The sequence below is a fragment of the Petaurus breviceps genome, unplaced genomic scaffold (assembly GCF_028583685.1).
Source record: "Petaurus breviceps papuanus isolate PSGF00001 unplaced genomic scaffold, PetGlider_PUasm1.0 90808, whole genome shotgun sequence".
In the NCBI taxonomy this organism is placed as follows: Eukaryota; Metazoa; Chordata; class Mammalia; order Diprotodontia; family Petauridae; genus Petaurus; species Petaurus breviceps.
Window position 1 is genome coordinate 4200648 of NW_027187349.1, and position 18816 is coordinate 4219463.

Genomic DNA, 18816 nt, shown 5'->3' on the forward strand with positions numbered 1-18816 from the left:
GTCTCTTTTTAAAAGGTGATTTTTTTTTTGGTCCTTTATATCTGCAATATATAGTGGTGTTTTAATATGTTCTCTGTACTACTTTGGCAGTTGGAATGGTATCACAGATTTGCAAACAAGTACAGTTTATAATGTTTTATTTGACTCAAAGTAATCCTTAGAGAAATAGATAGGTTTTACAGGTATCATTACTATCATCTCCACTTTACAAGTGATAAATCCTTTTATTTGACATAGCAGTTGTCTAGAAGCTTCCATTGATTCACCTCCATCTGCTGTATTCCCTGAAGTCACCAATTTGAAGCATTTCTTAAGTGCTTGCTGTGTTTCAGAACTCTGTGTTGAACCCTGAAGATACAATGAAAAGCAACAGTAATTCCTGTTTTCTAGGATCTCACAGCTCAAGTCCTCCCTTCTTTCTGCAGCAAGACTTTCCTGACCCCCCCTTACTCTAGTCCTTTCTTGCTGAGATAATCTTCAGTTTATCCTATATATATATATTCTTAAAGTGAAAGTGTTATGTGAGATACAATTGTTCTCTTACACACAACAGTGACAAAGGAAAAGCATAACCATTTATAACTCAACTCCTTTTTAAACAAACTGGCCAGATTTTAAAAATTGATGTGATAATATTGATGATTTGATTAAGCTCATTTAATAACCACTTTTACTCTAAATGGAGTGACAGTGAAGAGTTAATGGACTCTGTTGAAAGGATCTAGTCAGCTTAGAGTTTCATAATACTTAGATTTGGAAGAGACACCTTTGAGATTCTTTTCCATTTTATAGGTGAATAAATTTGAAGTCCAGAGAATAAAGTGGCTTGTTCAGTATCATAGTGCTAGTAATAAGTGGGGTTCAGATACAGACCCAGGTCTTCTGAATATTTGTGGAGTGTTCTTTGCTGTGTATACCACCTTTTCTTTACAGTTGGACAAAGCGTTAAGAATACCTGTTTGGGAAAGGAGTCTTGCCACAAACCATAGAAGTCAGTTGATTTACAAGGACTTTGTAGATCTGGCATTTCTTATTTTCTTCTGTTTTTAGATCAGAGGATCTCAAATGAGAAGAAACCTTATCATCTAGTTTAAACTCATCATTTTACAAATGAGGAAACTGAGCAACTGATTGTTTTTGTGATTTTTTTTTGTTTTTGTGTGATTGTTTTTGTGATTGAAACAGCAACTGATTGTTGCTGGAGATAGAAGTTTTAACTTCATTGGGTAAGTTACTAAATACAAGTTATTCTTTATCCAGAGTAAATCACTACAAGACTTCATTAGGTCATTTGACAACCTTCATTGAGATATTGTATAAATATTACACATGAATGAAACATAAAATAATACTTTAAAAGGCGAGTTTGTAAAATCTGTTGTATATAGTGAAAACATTTATTTACAGAGAATATATCTAGGAAAAGAAATGTAAATAGAAAGTTCAGAACTAATTACATCATCTCATCCAATCAGCCAGAAACATCCTAGAGCTCATTTGAAATAGCTAATGTGGTAAATTGCTTACATGCATACCAAATATTTTGCATTAAAAAAATATCTTGGTCTCTATCAGTTATATGGAAACATGTGATTGGTGGTGACAAACATACAAATGCAATTTGTCTGATTTTACACAACTTCTTACAAGATTTCCTATATTTTTAACAGCTATTTATTTCTGCAGAAGACGCTAGAACTGCACCAACATATTATCCAGTCAAACAATGCAATCCTCCTGCTCAGCAAAGGACCTTTGCATTTTACTGAGAAAATAGAGGCAATTCACAATGAGTTCAGTCTTCTTCTGTACTACATGTCTCTAATTGACAATATACACAGTATTCCTCTCTTGTTCTGTGATAAAAAGGTGATTCTTCTCTATGTACTAGAGAAACAGGCCTTCTTGTTTCTTCTGTCTGATTTTCCATTTCTGACTATGTCTCTTTTTAGCTTATTTCCCATTCCTGGAATGTATCTCCTCATTTCTGCCTCTTAAATCCCTATTTCTCTTCAAGGCTCAGTTCAAGTACCTCCATCATAAAGCCTTTCTCAGTTTCCCTAACTGCTAGTGCCATCCTTCTGGAGGGGAGGGGGGGAGAGGGAGAGGGAGAGAGATAGGGTTCCTGGAAGTCTTAGTGCAGGTTAAACTTTAATAGCTTCCATGTCCATATTATCCCCTTTAATGGAATGAATACAAGCTCCTTCAGGGAAAGGAGTTTTCATTTTGGCCTTTGTACCTTTGCACCTAGAATGTTCTAGGCATTTGATAAGATTTACCGGTACCTATAACTACACTATTGTTCATTCCTCTTCTCATTATTTTCTTATGGGATCATTTTTTAATCCTTATTTATTAATCAGTCATATCTTTACAGGAGTGTTTCCAGAAATTATAAAAAAATGAGACATCTTAAACTCAACATGTCCAAAACTGAACTCATTATTTTAAACCTCTCTTCTCCTAACTTGCCCTTCACTGTTGAAGGTACCACCCATCCTTCCAGTCACCCAGGCTTATAATCTAGGTGTAATCTTTGACTCCTCACTCTCTATAAGCCCCCTCTATTCAGTCAGTTGCCAGATCCTATTATTTCTACCTTTGAAAGGTCTTTCATGTGTGCTCCTTTCTCTCCTCACACTGGTTCGTCCCTAATCACCTAAAGCATAAACTATTACAACAGCTAGTTGGTCTCCCTGCCTCAAGTCTCTTTTCAGTGCAGTCCATCTTCCACTCAGCTGACCGTGGTCTTCCTAAAGCACAGGTGTGCTCATTTCTTTTTCCCTGTTTGGGAAAATGCTTACTCCAGTGACTTACCTCAAGAATTAAATACAAGCTCCTAGGTTTGACTTTTAAAGTCCTTTATAACCCGGCAACTTGATGTATTTCCAGTCTTCTTATACCTTGCTCCCTGTGTGTTCCATTGACACTGGTCCCCTTACAGTTCCTTGAACAAGACATCTCATCTCCCAATTGTAGACATTTTCACTTACTGTGCCCTATGCCTGGAATGCTCTCCCTCCTTATCTCTGCCTCCTAACTTTCCTGGCTTCCTTGAAGTCTGCTAAAGTCACACCTTCTGCAAGAAGGCTTTCTCAGTCTTTCTTAATTTTAATGCCTTCCATCTGAGGTTATATCCATGTTATCCTGAAGGTGTGTGAGTATGGGTTTATATATGGGTATGTATATACACATATATATATCCTCTGTATATATCCAATACATGTGTATGTATATACCTTACCTCTTTCTTCATATGTAGACATAAATATATCATGTTTATACATAGTTATTAGCATGTTGTGTCCCATTAGACTTTGAGCTCCTTGAGCAGGGACTAATTTTTACCTTTTTTATATACCCATTCCTTAGCCTGGCACATAATAGGTGCTTAATAAATGTTTGTTGACTTGTATTTGTAAATAGTAAGATGGAATTTATTGAAATATTCTATAATTCTCTTAGATTTCCAGGTTTTTTTTCCCTTTTGGTGCAGATTATTGATTATTATCAGTAATCCAAGGCCCTGTGCTTGGATTAAGACTAACATTTATTTCTTGCCTCGTTTAAAATTTTTTTTTTATTCTGAACTTCAGAAATAAGCATTTCCCTAATGAAGTGAAATAGAAAAAAAAGGGGATTGTGCCTGAAACTGCAGATTTATTATGTACAACTTGCTATTTCTTTTAGATACACAACAAATTTATCATGTAACTTTCTTCCCCCACTTCCCTGCATCCTCCCCACCCTAGAGATGATGGATCGATGGATGGATGGGTGGGTGGGGGTGTGTGGGTATGTGTGTGAGTTCTTTCTCTGGATGCAAACAGACTCTTCATAGAATCCTGGCAGTTAATTTGAATATTTATAATAGAATGACTTGGTTGCTCAGACTTGTTCTTAAAGTAGTACTGCTGTGACTGTATATAATGTTCTCTTGGTTCTGCTTATTTCACCCTTCTTTATTTTATACAAGTCTTTCCATGTTTCTCTAAAATCATTGAGCTCATCATTTCTTATAGCACAGTAGTATTCCATCATAAACATTCACCACACTTTGTTTAGCCATACTGCAATTGATGGGCATCCCTGTAGTTTCCGGTTCTTTGCTACCACAAGGAGAGCTGCTATAAATATTTTAGAACCTATAGGCTTTTTTCCTTTTTCCTTAATCATCTCGGGAAACAGGTCTAATAGTGGTATTGCTGTGTCAAAGGGGATAGGCAGTTTAATAACTCTATGGGCATAATTCCAGATTGCTCCCTGAAATGTTTGGATCAGGTCATAGATCCACCAGCAATGAATTAAGGTCCCAATTTTTCCACAACCCCTCCACAATTTGTCACTTTTCCCTTCTGTCATTTTAGTCAATCTGATAGGTATAAAATGATATCTCAAGGTTGTTTTAATTTGCATTTCTCTAAATCAGTAATTTAGAGAATTTTTTCATATGACTACAAATTACTTTGATTTCTTCATCAGAAAACTGTCCCTGTTCATATCCATTGACCATTTATTAATTGGGGGAATGATGTTATAGTTATGTTATAGTTTGTTATAGTTTTGACAAAATTCTTTTATGTATTTGAGATATGAGACCTTTATCTGAGGAACTGTCTAGAAAATCCCCCCTCCCCCATATGTTTTCCTTCTGATCTTGGCCACATTTGTTTTATTTGTACAAAACTTTTAAAATTTAATGTAATCAAAATTAGCCATTTTACATCTCACAGTGCTCTCTATCATATCAAGGTCATGTATCTGTTTTGACCTTATTTTGGTAAAGATTATGGCCCAATTTTGGCCATACTGCTTTCTAGCTTTCCCTACATTTTTTTTTTTTACCAAATAATGAATTCTTGTCCTGAAAACTTAAGTCTTTACACTTGTCAAACAGTAGGTTGCTATATTCATTTGCTGCTGTAGATCATATGTCTACTCTGTTCCACTGATCTTCCTTTCTGTTTCTTAGCTAGTACCAGATAGTTTTGATAATTACTACCTTATGAGATCTGGTACTGCTAAACCTCCTTCCTTTACATTTATTTCTATTAATTTCTTTGATATTCTTCACCTTTTGTTCTTCCAAATGAATTTTGCAATTTTTTTTTCTATCTTGGTAAAATAATTTTTGGTAGTTTAATTAATTTCCTTCCTCTTCTACTTTGTCTGACCTTGGGCAGTTCGCTCAGCGTCTTTGGGCCTCTGTTTCTTTTTCTGTGAAATGAATAGATTGAATTAGATGATCTGTAAGTCCCAGGTGATCTCTTAGGGCAGCCATGTGGCACAATGGATAGAATGCCAGACCTGGAGTCAGGAAGATTCATATTACTGAGTTCAAATCTGGCCTCAGACACTTAGTAGCTGTGTGGTCCTAGGCAGGTCACTTAACCTTGTTTTCCTCAGTTGCTCATCTGTAAAAAATGAGCTGGAGAAGGAACTGGCAAACACTCCAGTATCTTTGCCAAGCATTCCCCAAATGGGGTCACAAAGAGTTGGACACAACTGAAACAACTGAACAACAACAACTAAAAGATAACTTTTTATCCCTGGTCTGATAAGCCTCATGTTCTCAAGAGTCTTAGAGTATTGTTGGCAAGGCCTATAGTCAAGTGATAGTTATCTATATATACCTACATGGTAATATATATAATATGTGCCAGAATAGAAATATAGTTATGTGCCACAATATTAGCTGAGGTCAGAGAAGAGAATGGTAATACTTCAAGAATATTATATAGATTAATACTTAAAAAAATGGTACTATTAAGGATTAAAAAGTAATTTATAGTCTAGGTTAGAGGTATCAAACAGGATTGTATGGCAACACTTGTGACTGAAACAGATTAAAATGTAATAGGGAAACATTTTTTAAAATTAAAAAAATACATTAGAACATAGATAATGTTAATATGTGGTTTTCTGAGTTAACATGCTTTAATGCCAATCAACACAGCACACTTGAGGGCTGCTGCTATGAATAATTTTAAGGTATAATGAGCACTTTTGTTTATTCAAAACTAAACCTTGAGCCAAGAAACTAAAGCATTTGCAGTTCATAACAACATAACTTACTTACCAGGGTGGCCACATGGTCTTAAACAGACACAAAAGTATATAACATAGCATAGCATACCCCCCACCTTATACATTCTTTGAAGGGGCCAGAATCTTTGGGGAGTGAGCAACCAGTTCCACCTGATTCAGGTACTGTTCCAAAATACTGTTTATACAATTAAGGGATTCCAGGCCAGGGTCTTCCCTTGAGAACACAACACCCTCCACCCCTAGGTCATAGTAAATTTTACAATCCCCTCAATCCAGATAGTGTCCAAATTAAGTTTTCTTTGGGGTGTGTCCTCCCATGTGCCACTGTCAGGTGTGGGTATGCTCGAATGAGCAAGTCCAAGTCTTAACACTGCTCTGGCACCACTTCCAAGCCCCTCAGGACTTGGGTGGCTGGGTGACAAAGCCAACAGGATGGGGTTCCTGGGGGCCATGGCACTTCCCCCCTCCCATCATAGACAACTCCACCCTCTGGGTCACAACCCATCCCAGGGGAAAGTGGGAGGAAAGCATGCTCACTGCTCCTGTCCTGCTGCAAAACCTCCATCTCGACTTGGATCTGAGTCCCCAACTTTGTGGTTTCTCTTCCTGCAGGTCCAGGGGCCGACAGCTCCAGGCTCCTCCCTGGTCTGCACACAGGTGGCTCTCTGCTCCTGCTCCATGTCTCACCTAACTGGAAGGGACTGCTCCACTCCAAGCTCTCTCTGTTCTTCCCTGAGTCCACGCACAGCAGGCTCCAGGGGTCCCTGCTCCCAGCTTCTCTTTCTGGCCAGCACCACCCCACTCTGGGGCAGCTCATCCTCCCCTAGACTTGGAGAGGCCACTGCATTCTGGGCTCTAGGCACAGAAAAATAATACATTAATTGGGAAATAAGACTGCTATTCCAGTCTCACTAAACCCTGTACTTTTCTCAAAGGTGTTAATAATCTTGCTTTCTATTAGTCCAGTGTTCTTACAAGGGTTGGTATCAGAGATCTCTCTCTTAGAAGTCTCTTCTCCAAACCTTGAAGAGTGATTCACATTCACAGCTGGGGGTAGGGTGGGGCTTGTTAACAGCTAAATGTCCTTCCATGAGCAGGCCCCGAGGCAATATCACCCCACTTTCAAGAATGGGTTCAAAGCCAGAGGGTACTAAAGCCCACCTCAGTACAGCTGTGAATTACTGGGGTTCAAAGGAGATTGGTGCTTCAGATGTTTACAATTTTGCTTGAGCCTAGGAAACTGAACTCTTAAAAAAAAATCCCACCTTGGCTGTCACATATGTATCCTGTAGGGATCTTTATGGTCTCATGGTTTCTATTTGGTCTAAGTCACATCTATAAAACCAATAAACCTTCTCTCTTCCCTCCACACACTCCTTCCTCCCACCCTCCATGTGAAGATACAGTTGAGTTTTCTGTTAGGCTGCAATGGGGTCCTTATGTTTAAGAAATATACTTGTTTTTATAAATTAAACAATAGAGCTACTGGAGGCAGTTAGGTGGCACAATTAACTGTGACTGGAGTTAACAAAGATCTGAGGTCAAATTCAGCCTTAGATATTTAAAGACTGTGTCCTTAGGTAAGTCACTAAACTTCTGCCTGCCTCAGTTTCTTCAGCTGTAAAACGGGGATTGTAATAGCATTTCCCTCAGGGTTGTTGTGAAGAACAAATGAGATAGTATTTATAAGATGCTTAGCACAATGCCTTGACACATAGTAGGCACCTAATAAATGATCCCTTATTTTCTATTCTTATTTAGTTATCATTTAGTTTCCAAATTTTTGGGAAAATCCAGTCTTTTGCAATTAAAATTGGACAATCCACATTTTAAAATAACTTAGCTCCTCTTTTAGGTTGGGCACGAAAGTGTTATATGTGTTAAAATTGATTTGACATGCTACTTTGTTAATGATTGACTATGACCCAACTACTTTTCAAACCAATGTGAATGTTACCATTTGGCTGAAGGTCTTTGACTGAAGAAAGTCATTAAACACATAGTTTTAGCTTTACAGATGTACACACAATGCATATCATGACATTAATTTTATGAGTCAAATTGTTGGTAGTATTGCCTATTTTTACTTCCTTGATAGCTGTGGTTCCCGATGAGTCAAGATGATTATACTATAGTTTCCTTCATATAACTTGTGACAGTTTTCATCCTTTTTGGTATGTTGATTTTATATGCCATTCAAATAACCAAAATAATTAAAATAATTTTGAAACATTTTGAAAAGGTTTATTAAGTCTGCATTTCTTAAACATTATTGGGTTTTAGAAAAAAGACTCTTCCTTAGGTGCTAAAGTTTTAACAGAATAATTAGATGAATTTATCTTTGTTTACAAATGGGAACAGAGTGCTCAGAGGAAATTCTATACTTAGGCAACTTCTTATCTACAGAGTAGAGGGGCATTCAAACAGAACAACAATAAGATATATCTTTGTGTTATCAACTTTCACACTTAAACTCCACCAGTTTACAATATAGGACTCTTGACCAAATTATCTTGACTTATAAATTGCATGAGATGCTGAGGTGTTAAAATTCACATTCTTTCTTACCATTTTGCTCATATTTTCACTCATTTAGTGAAAATGTCCCTAATTTTGGAGCCAGAGGCTCTAAGTAACTCTTTTCATTTGCAAAAAGATGGGATTGGGCTACTGGACCTGAGATCCCTCCTAGTCTTCAGTCTATAGTGCTGTGATTATTTCTTGTGCCAAACATAGCTTACAAAGCCTTTGTCCTCAGCATTTTTCATAAACCACCAATTATTCTGGCTTTATTAACACTCTTTGAAAATGTATTTACAGCTCTTTTATACTGTTATTTAGTTATATGTACCTGCTTCCATCACACATGTGTGTACATGTGTATGTACACACATGTGTATAAATATACATATATCTATGTATATGTAGATATATATACTCTTGTAATTTAAATTCATAAGTTTTCAGTCAACAAGGAAACATTTAGTAAACCCCAATAGATGCTTTTAAAAAAAGTGTTAATAAAACGAGAATAATTGGTGACATATCATAGTACTATTCCAAATACATTCTTTAGAAATTAACTATTGCTGCAGACTTCATAATGTTTCTCTTTTTCTTTTTGGAGGGGGGAGGGCAGGGCAATTGGGGTTAAGTGATTTGCCCAAGGTAACACAGCTAGTAAGTGTTAAGTGTCTGAGGCTGGATTTGAATTTGGATCCTCCTGACTCCAGGGCCAGTGCTCTATTCATTGTGCCACCTAGCCGCCCCCATCATAATGTTTCTCAATGAATTCAGACTAAAATTACAAGGCAAAACAGTATTTATATACAAAACCTGTACCATAATAAAGTCATTTTGATGAAAACTCAGATTGTTTGAGTAACAGGTAATATCAAGCTGCTCTGTATATTTCTGTGCTGTTAGAACTTAAGAATTGAAAATTCCATTTCCACACATTTGTGTAAATAAATTTTTTAAACTCACAGCTACTTTTTTTGAATCTCAGTGCAAGTACAAAAGAAATGACCATATTTTAAAGTTAATTTAGCTGCAATTGAGGCACTACTACTTAACCTTCAGTTGGACGTGATGAATGTACAGTGTAAGGATATGATGAAAGGCAGATATCAAGAGAAGAGTGTAATATAATTCTATAAATGCCTTTTAAGTTTTGAATATGTTAAATTTAAATCATATGCAAAGACATTTTCAAATGTCAAATGAAATATATAAAATCTCATTACAGATTGGTATTAACAGATGAGCATTTGCAGTTTTGATGATGAAAAATATTCATACTGAGCCCTAATAGAGCAAAGTGTTATCTTACACCAAAATTCCATTTTTCTTAGAGGTAGACCTGTATTACAAAAATATTGTCCTCAATTATTATTATTATTATTTTGAATTTGTCCAGAAATTTGTGGAAATGTTTTTCCCTGTAGTTACATAAGGACCAACATTGATTTTTGCCTAAAATTCTTAATTAATTATTCTTTCTCTCTAATTATTAAGAATAAAGCCTAAAATACTTACTTTCTGGTCCATTATAGAATAAGTTTCCCAACCCCTGGGATAGAGAGCTGATCTTGAGTCCATGAACTTGTGTCTAAGTCTTGCCTTTGGCATTTATTGCCTGTGATCCAGAGCAATCCACTTAATAACTCAAGGCTAAGTATACTAGTTGTAGAGAAGGTGCTGATTTACCTTGGGAGGCTTAAGTGAAATGGCAGGTCCAGTTCCTATCCCTATTTCTGAATTGTCTGTCTAAGCTGTTCTGTTCTAAGATTTTGTAGATGATGTGGTTTTAGCTGGGACCTAAAGGAAGTTTGGGAAGCCAGGAGCCAGAGATCAGGAGGGAGAACCTTCTATGGATGGCGGCAGTCAGTGAAAATAACACTGTTGTTTGGTTGTTTAAGTCATGTCCAAATCTTTTGACTCTATTTGGGGTTTTCTTGGCAAAGATATTGGAGTGTTTGCCATTTCCCTTTCCCATTTTACGGATGAGGAAATTGAGGCAAACAAGGTTAAATGCTTATCCAGGGTCATACAGCTAAGCTAGGAAGTATCTGAGGCCAGATTTGAACTCACTAAGATGACTTCCTGATGGGAATGCACTGGTAAAATAAAATGTTGCAGTATTTCTCTTTCCTTTACTAGGAAAAAAATTACATAAACTACTACTGCTCAGAGGAGTTCTTTTCCTCTTGTCTACTCCGATGTCGTCTGGATAGTTTTTATCTTCTTGTGTACTCTCTTGTCAAAAAAATGGATTAGATCTAAATGGTCAGAGATACCATGTAAAGGGAATTCATGTTTTAGGTAAAAGTTAGATTTGATGGCTTTTCAAATTTTCCATTTTTGGGATTTCATAATTATACTTGAAAAATAAAAATTGAAATTAATCGCAGCCTAATTACATATGATTTTGAGAAAAAATTATCTTTTTTTTTTGCTTTTTGGAGGGCAATTGGGGTTAAGTGACTCGCCCAAGGTCACACGGCTAGTTTTTTGTGTGTGTTAAGTGTCTGAGGTCAGATTTGAACTCAGATCCTCCTGACTCCAGGGCCAGTGCTCTATTCACTGTGCCACCTAGCCACCCCGAAAACAATTATCAATATGTTATAATATATTGGTATCAGTTTTATATTATACTTTTACCACTTAATTTTATAAAAGACCTTGAAATATGACCAAACTTGTTATAGTATCTCAGAAATAGTGTAGCCTAAGAAGCTGTGTATTAACAAAACTTGTTTCTAGATCAGGAGTTCTTAACCTGGAATTTGTGAACTTTTTGTTGTTTTGATAATTGTATTTCATTATAAATAGTTTGCTTTGTAACTGTGTATTTCATTTTATGCATCTAAAAACATTGTCCTCAAAGGGAGGCAGACTACCCTAGGAATACATGTGTGACTCCAAAAAGAAGTTTAAAAATCCATGTTCCAAGAGAGAGAAGAAATTTGAAGAGCCTTGGAATTGGAATCAGAAGGTTTTGTTTTGAATCCTTTGTTTGGCTCTGTGACTTACTATGTGACCTTAAGCACAGTGTTAGTAAGTGATACCTCGAGCAAGTCTTTAATATGAAATTATATTTTGAAAAACAAAAAACCTGGGTTTTTCCCCTCCTTAAATTCCCTAAGTATTTGAATACATCCCTATATAGGGAAGTAGGACATTGGTTATGAGCATATTTTTTTTTTTTTTTGCTGATAACTAGTATGTTGGTCTTCATAAAGTCCTTTAATTTCAGCTCTGGATTTGTTTTTCAGGAAAAGTAAGAAGTAAGACTTTGAAATGCCAGACAGGACTGTACTTGTCTCATTACTTAGGTTTGACACTAGCTCACTGACAGCACATTTTTAGTTTTAATTATATTAATGTAACTTGATCACTCTTTTGAAAATATTTTAAAACTTTTAGTGTATGAACCTTATGTGGAATCGTCTATGTTTTTATACCTGACAGATACTTGCTGTTTGCTCATTGCTAAGAACAGCCGGAAGTTGAACTTTTTATTACTTTTTGGTGTCGAAAAGTGTTGTAAAAGAAATATGACAAATGAAAGGACACTGTTTAAAAAAGGTTGAGACTAGAAATGGAAGAGCATTTGAAAATTGTAAATTAACAAATTATTTTTTGACTAAAACTTTACATTATGTTTTTTTCCCCTTTCTCTCTTAGGCAGGAGTGCAAGTTGGGAGATGTTGCTTGCAAAAACTCTGAATCTGATCCAGAGGAATTTTCAGATGAAACGAATACTGAAAACCTTTATGGCACCTCTCCTCCCAGCACACCTCGACAGATGAAACGTATGTCAACAAAGCACCAGAGGAATAATGTAGGGAGACCTTCTAGCCGCTCCAGTTTAAAAGGTGTGTCTTTTACTTGAAAGGATATATTCAAAAGGACGTAGAGCTTACCAATACATAATCTTTAGAAGACATTAATTTGTTAATTCTTCATATAGACCACATAATTCTGATGTTGCCCTGTCTTTTTCTGCCTTCCAGCTAGGGGGAGAAAGTGTTCCTATTCCCTTGTCCATTGCATCAAATTGGTGGGTTCTTTAAATCCCTTTCTTTCCCTGGCATTTATTCTTGTTTCTTCTGGGATAGAAAGGAGGCTTGTAGGATCTCTGATTAAGTGTGGCATGGTATTTCCATCTATGCACCCATGGGAGAGTTCTAAAACCATCTTTTTGTACCATTTTCCTCTCTAAATTCTGCCAGCTCAGGACCTGATAGTGTAATTCAGCATACCCTCAGGGTTGTAGAGCTCTCTTCTCTTAATTCTAAAGAGTAAACATGTTCTAAAGTCGGCATTCAAATTCCTTGTCCACTTATTAGGGGAGTCCAATAATGCGATAAGCATTATTAAATGCTTATTACACATCAGGCACTGTGCAAGGTATAGGGGATAGTCCCTGTACTGAGATAGTCCCTGCTCTTAAATTTAGTTTCTCTTAAAGGTATATAAATGTATACCTGCAGTATAAGTACACAAAGAATAAATACAGCTTGATTAAAAATACAGGATATTTAGTGAGGAAAGACATAAACAATTGAGAACATAAGCTTCCACATTTATGTGGAAGGTAGGGCTTCAGCTGAGCAGATCATTTAATGAGGAATTATGTTTTGAAGGACAAAAAACCCTCTATATTCCCCCCCCCCCCCAACTTTCCCTAAGTATTTGAATATAGCTATGTATAAACAAATAGGAGACGGGGAGTAGGACACTGGTTATAAGCATGTATTCACTTCTTGGAGGAAGTAAAAAATTCTCTGAGGCAGAGGTGAAGAGGGAATACATTTAATCAGTAACACTTTTTAAGCACCTACTATATGCCAGGGATAAGGGATGGACAATGAAAAGGTATGAAGATAGGTAATAGAATGTCATATTTGGGGAACAAGGAAAGATGATTTGAGGTGGTTAGAAAGATAGGTTAGAACTCTGCCACTATCATTTCCCACCTGACCTCTAGCCTCTTGAGGGAAGAGGAGAGGTAAGATGGGGCCTTCCACTGCCCAGGTACAGTCCAGTAGCTGTGTGACTTCCATCTCATGCTATGTGCCTCTGAGAAGAGGAGAGTCTTTCCATCTTGTGGCTCCCCTCTCTTGTCTGATCTTCATTCTCCACTAGGGGTAGGAGGTTCTAGAGGGAAGAGGAGAGGAGATATGAGAGGTCTTCCATCTCATGCTGCTCATGTTTCCTGCCCGATTTCCAACCTCTGCTGGGAATAGTAGTGACTTCTTTCACTTAATGATTAAGAAACTCACACCTGGTCATTTGCTAACATGTCCTCTGTAAATCATCATCTAAACCTTGTTCCCTATCCCACACTACCCAATTTCTTATTCTCTTTCTCCTCAACCCACTCATTCCAAAGTCCTCCCAAAATGCTACCCATTTCTTTCACACTCCCTCCATCTTCTGACTGTCACTGAGACCTGGCTCCTCTGTGATGACACAGCCTCTTTGCCCACCCTTTCCAGTGCTGGCTTCATTTTCATTCATTCCTCTCAGCTTACTGGTTAAGGGGTACAGTGAGAATACTTCTCACCCTCCATTGCCACTTCCAGGTTCTCCTTTTACCTCTTTCATTCTGTAACCTCTCCTTTTTTGAGGTCCACATCTTCCCCTCAATCAGAATCCTGGTGACTGTTGTCTTGTGGACCTCCAGGATACTTTATTCCTCAATGGGTTGAGTACCTGGTTCATAATCTTTCCTCTCCATCTTTTGCCCTCATACTAGTAGACTTTTACATGCCTATTGTTATTCCCCTAAACACCTTAATCTCCTACTTGATTAAACTGCTCATTTTCCATGACTTACTCTTCCCCTCCTACTTCATCTATACACAGAGCTCATACCCTTGATCTTGCCATCACACACAAATGCATCACCTCTCTGTTGAAGAGTTCTGAAATTCTGTTATATAATCACAGTTTATTGGCTTTGCATTTTCCTTTGCCTTCTCTTGCCAAACCCTATTCTTCATCCTCACCATGACTTCTGCCCTTCATTTTTCTCCTAGGCCATCACCCCTGAATTACCTTTTTCTTCTTTCTCCACTTGACCTCTTGGTGAACCAGTTCAACTCTACCCTGTCCTTTTCTCTTGAATCTCTGGCTCCTTTATGATATCACCAGTTGTATCCTGCCAGGCTTCAGCCTTGAACCACTTCCACCATTCACTGCCTTTGCTCCTACACATGTGCTGTTGGAAATAGGTGGAGAAAATCATACCATGGTTCTTACTGGGTCCACTACAAATTGGTGTTATATAACCTCAACTGGGCCCTTACTGCTGTTAGGCAATCCTCATCAATTCAGTATCCCACTCTCCATAAATAACTTTTCCAAACCTTTTTGCCCCTCCCCAAACACCCCTGGCTTCTCAGTTTCCTGCCTTCTGAGCTGAGAACATTGCCTCATATTTTACTGAAAAAATTGAAACCATTTGTCAAGAACTCTCTCTTCTCCCTTCTTTATCATCTCATGTCATTTTCCTATTTCACTCTTATCTTACTCCAATAGGATTCCCTGCTTCTTTCCAAGTCAAATTCCTCCACATGCACAAGTGATCTCATTGTATCCTGTCTCCTGTACCAGACTGACCCTTCTGTCATTAATCTGTGAGTTATCTTTAGTCTCTCCCTGCTTTTTGGCTGCTTTCCTATATTCCCTCAAAACATGCCCATGTCTATCCCATCCTCAAAAAAAAAACCATCCCTTGCTCTCTCCATCTAGAATAATAATTGTACTCTTCAATCCTTTGTGACTGAACTACTGGAGAAGGCTTTCTACAGTGAGTACCTCCACTTCATCTCCTCTCACTCTCTGTTTAATACTTTACAGTCTGGTTTTTGACCTCATTTTTTCACCAAATCTGCTCTTTCTTATAGTTACTAGTGATCTCTTAATTGCCCCGAATCTAATGACCTTTTGTTAATGCTCATCCTCCTTGACTTCTTTGCAGCCTTTAGCACTGGTTATAATTCTCTTCTCTTTGGTACTCTCTTCTTTTTAGGTTTTTGGGACATTGTTGTCTCATGGTTCCCATTTTATCTATCTGACCATTCCTTCTCTGTCTACTTTGCTGGATCTTCATTCAAGTCATGCCCACCAACTATGGCTTTTGTCCTTCTCTTCCCCCTATATACCACTTCGCTTGGTGATCTTAGTGATTTCATTGGCTCCCATGGATTTAGTTAGCATCTGTATGGTCATGATTCTCAAGTCTACTTATCCAACCCTTACCTTTCTGTTGAGCTCCACTCTTGAATCTTCAGCTGCTTTTCAGACATCTCAGACTGGATGTTCTGTAACTATCTTAAATTCAGCACATCCAAAACTGAACTCATTGCCTTTACCCCCAGACCCTTCCATCAAAACCTCCCTGTTACTGTCTATAACATTGCAATCTTCTTAGTTTCTCATGACCTAGACATTACCCTCTACTCTTCATTACCTCTCACCCCCCACATCCAGTTTGTTGCCAAGGCCTGTCAGTTTCACCTGCAGCATCTCTAGACTATATGTTCTTGTTGCAGACCCTCATCACCTCATAGCTAGGCTATTGCAAAAACTAACTGATTGGTCTTGTTTGCTACAAATCTTTCCCCATTTCAGTACTTCTTCCATTTAGCCACCAAAGTGATTTTCCTAAATAAGTTCAGCCATATCTACCACTGCTGGTTCCCTGTCATCTCCAGTATCAAACACAAAGTCCTTGGGTGGCATTCAGGGTTTAAGCTACCCCTCCACTTCTTGCACTTTACACTACGCCCCCTCACACCCCCCCCACCCCAGACACACACACTTTTCCATCCAGTGACACTAACCTCCTTGTGGTTCTTTAAACAAAACACGCTCAGTCTTTTGGCTTCATTCATCTCTGTCAGCCATCCCTGGACTGCCTCTCCCTCCTCATCTCTGACTACTGCCTTCCCCAGCTTTCATCAGGTCTCACATAAAATCTCATCTTCTACAAGAAATCTTTCCCCACCTCTCCTAATTCTTGGACCTTCTTGCTTTTTAATTATTTCCTGTTTATCTTGTCTATAACTATGACTTGTTTGGATATATTTGTTGTCTTCGTTGTTAGATTATGAATTCCTCGAGGATGTGGATTATCTCTGTCTTTCTTTGTATCCTCTGTGCTTAGTGTAGTGCCCGATGCATAGTAGGTACTTTATAAAAGCTTGTCAACTAACAACATTATGAAAGGCTGTAAAAGACATACAAAGGCTCATATTTTTTTTCCTAGAAGCAGTAAAAGAGCCACCAGAATTCTTTGGAGTTAGGGGAATGATTTGGTCAGATCTGAACTTTAGAAAAATCACTTTGGCAGTGGCAGATGGATTGGAATGGGGAGATACCTGAAGCAAGGTGACTAATTAGGACACCATTATAATAGTCGTGGAACAAGTAATGAAGACCTGAACTAAGGAAGTCGTGTCTATGGTAAATGAGAAGGGGTCATATGTAATAGTTGTTGTGGACATAGAAATGTCAAGATTTTGCAACTCATTGGATATGTGATATGAGGGAAAGTGGAATTAAGAAAGAGGTAGGTTTGGGACAAAAGATATTTCTGTTTTGGACATGTTGAAGTTGAAATGTTTGTGGGAAATAAATCTAAAATGTCCATTAGGAAGTTTCCCTCACATTCTTGTGTCTCTGGAGTCTAAGGGATTATTTCTTGTATTGTTTTTCTTTCCCAATTGATCTCCAAGGGCCTTCTCCTTTATGATATGACTCTGGGACAGGCACCTCTTATTAGAGTATATTTTACTGTGGTTCTGCCATGTGGCAAAGGAGGTATGTCGATTTTGTGTAGCCCTCAGTAACTGTTCCACGGACAGACTATTGCTTCAGTAGATGAGGGAAATGTCTCCTTTTGTTTAATTTAATTCATTAATTTGTTCTCTTCAGGGAAAGTCTTAAGGCCAAAAGAGAGGCAGATTTAAACTCGGTATAAAGAAAACCTTGATAACTAATATACTTATTTTCTCCTTCACCCCTATCTCAAGTGAAGAGATGACTGTTGTTCTTTCCAAGGCAGAGTCCTTGCATAGGTTATCACATTCCATCTCATCTTCTCCATCTGATTGTCCCTTCTGTTATCTCCATTCTGTATTTTTCTGTTTCTCCCTGTGTACTAACTGCATTCTTACTGCCTAAAAATATTCCTGTCTCTGCTATTCTTTAAAAAGCTTCACTTGATCTATCCATTTCCCTAGCTATTATCCTAAGTCTTTCCTTCCTTTCATGAATAACTCCTTGAGGAGGCCATCTACAATAAGTGCCTTCATTTCCTTTTCTCACTCTTATTGCTCTACAATTTGGCTTCTTCATTATTCAAGTCAAAGTGCTCTCTCCACAGTTACTAATTTTTCAGTTGCCACATGGCCTTTTCTTAGTCCTCATCCTTCTTGACCTGTCTGCAGTCTTTAACATGGTTGATCATCTTTTTCTCCTTCATTCTCTGTTCTCTCTAGGTTTTTGTGACATTGCTCTCTCTTGGTTCTCCTCCTGCCTATATGACTGTTCCTTCTCAGTAGCCTTTGTTTATCTTCAGGTTGCCCATGCCTGATAACTCTGGATGGTTCCCAAAGCTCTGTCATGGCCATCTTCTTTTCTCTCTCTCTGCTGTTTCACTTAGTGAGCTCAATAGCTCCCATGGATTCAACTATCATCTCTTTGCACTTGATTTTTATTTTTATAAATGTTTATTGATAACGTTTATTCTCTTCTCTCCAGCCTATTGTACTTCTTAAAAATGCATGTCCCATAGACATCTGAAACTCAGCATGTTCAAAACTGAACTCATTATCTCTCCCTATTCTAAATCTTCCTCTCTTCCTAACTACCCTATCACTGTGGGAGGGTCTTCACAGGCAGCTGGTAGCGTATTGGATAGAATGATGAGCCTCATGTCAGGGAGACAGACCTGAGTTCAAATGTGATCTTAGATAATTACTAGCTGTATGGCTCTGGGCAAGTCACTTAACCTGTTTGCTTCAGTTTTTTCAACTTTACAATGGAGATCATAATAGTGCTGACCTCTAAGGGTTGTTGCTGATCAAATGAGATATTTGTTTAAAAAAAAAAACCCTGTTTAACACAGTGCGAGGCACAAGTAGGTGCTATATAAATGCTTATTCCCTTCCCCCCCTCCATCTTCTTAATGACCCTGGTTAAAAACCTAGTAGATGGCATCTACCACTTTTTGCTCTTACCTCCCCATAT

At 37.8% G+C, this 18816-nt stretch overlaps 1 protein-coding gene across 15 annotated transcripts in view; it reads left to right on the forward strand.

Annotated features, from left to right (window-relative positions):
• MAP3K4 (mitogen-activated protein kinase kinase kinase 4) overlaps positions 1 to 18816 on the forward strand; it is a 207796-nt gene that overhangs the window by 81381 nt on the left and 107599 nt on the right. For 14 of the 15 annotated variants that reach the window (XM_069070389.1, XM_069070373.1, XM_069070379.1 and 11 more), the window contains one exon: positions 12238 to 12428. In XM_069070389.1, the coding sequence (XP_068926490.1) occupies positions 12238 to 12428 (191 nt within the window). Of the gene's footprint in view, positions 1 to 11905; positions 12139 to 12237; positions 12429 to 18816 lie in introns of those variants that run through there. The other variant, XM_069070386.1, reaches the window with a different exon arrangement.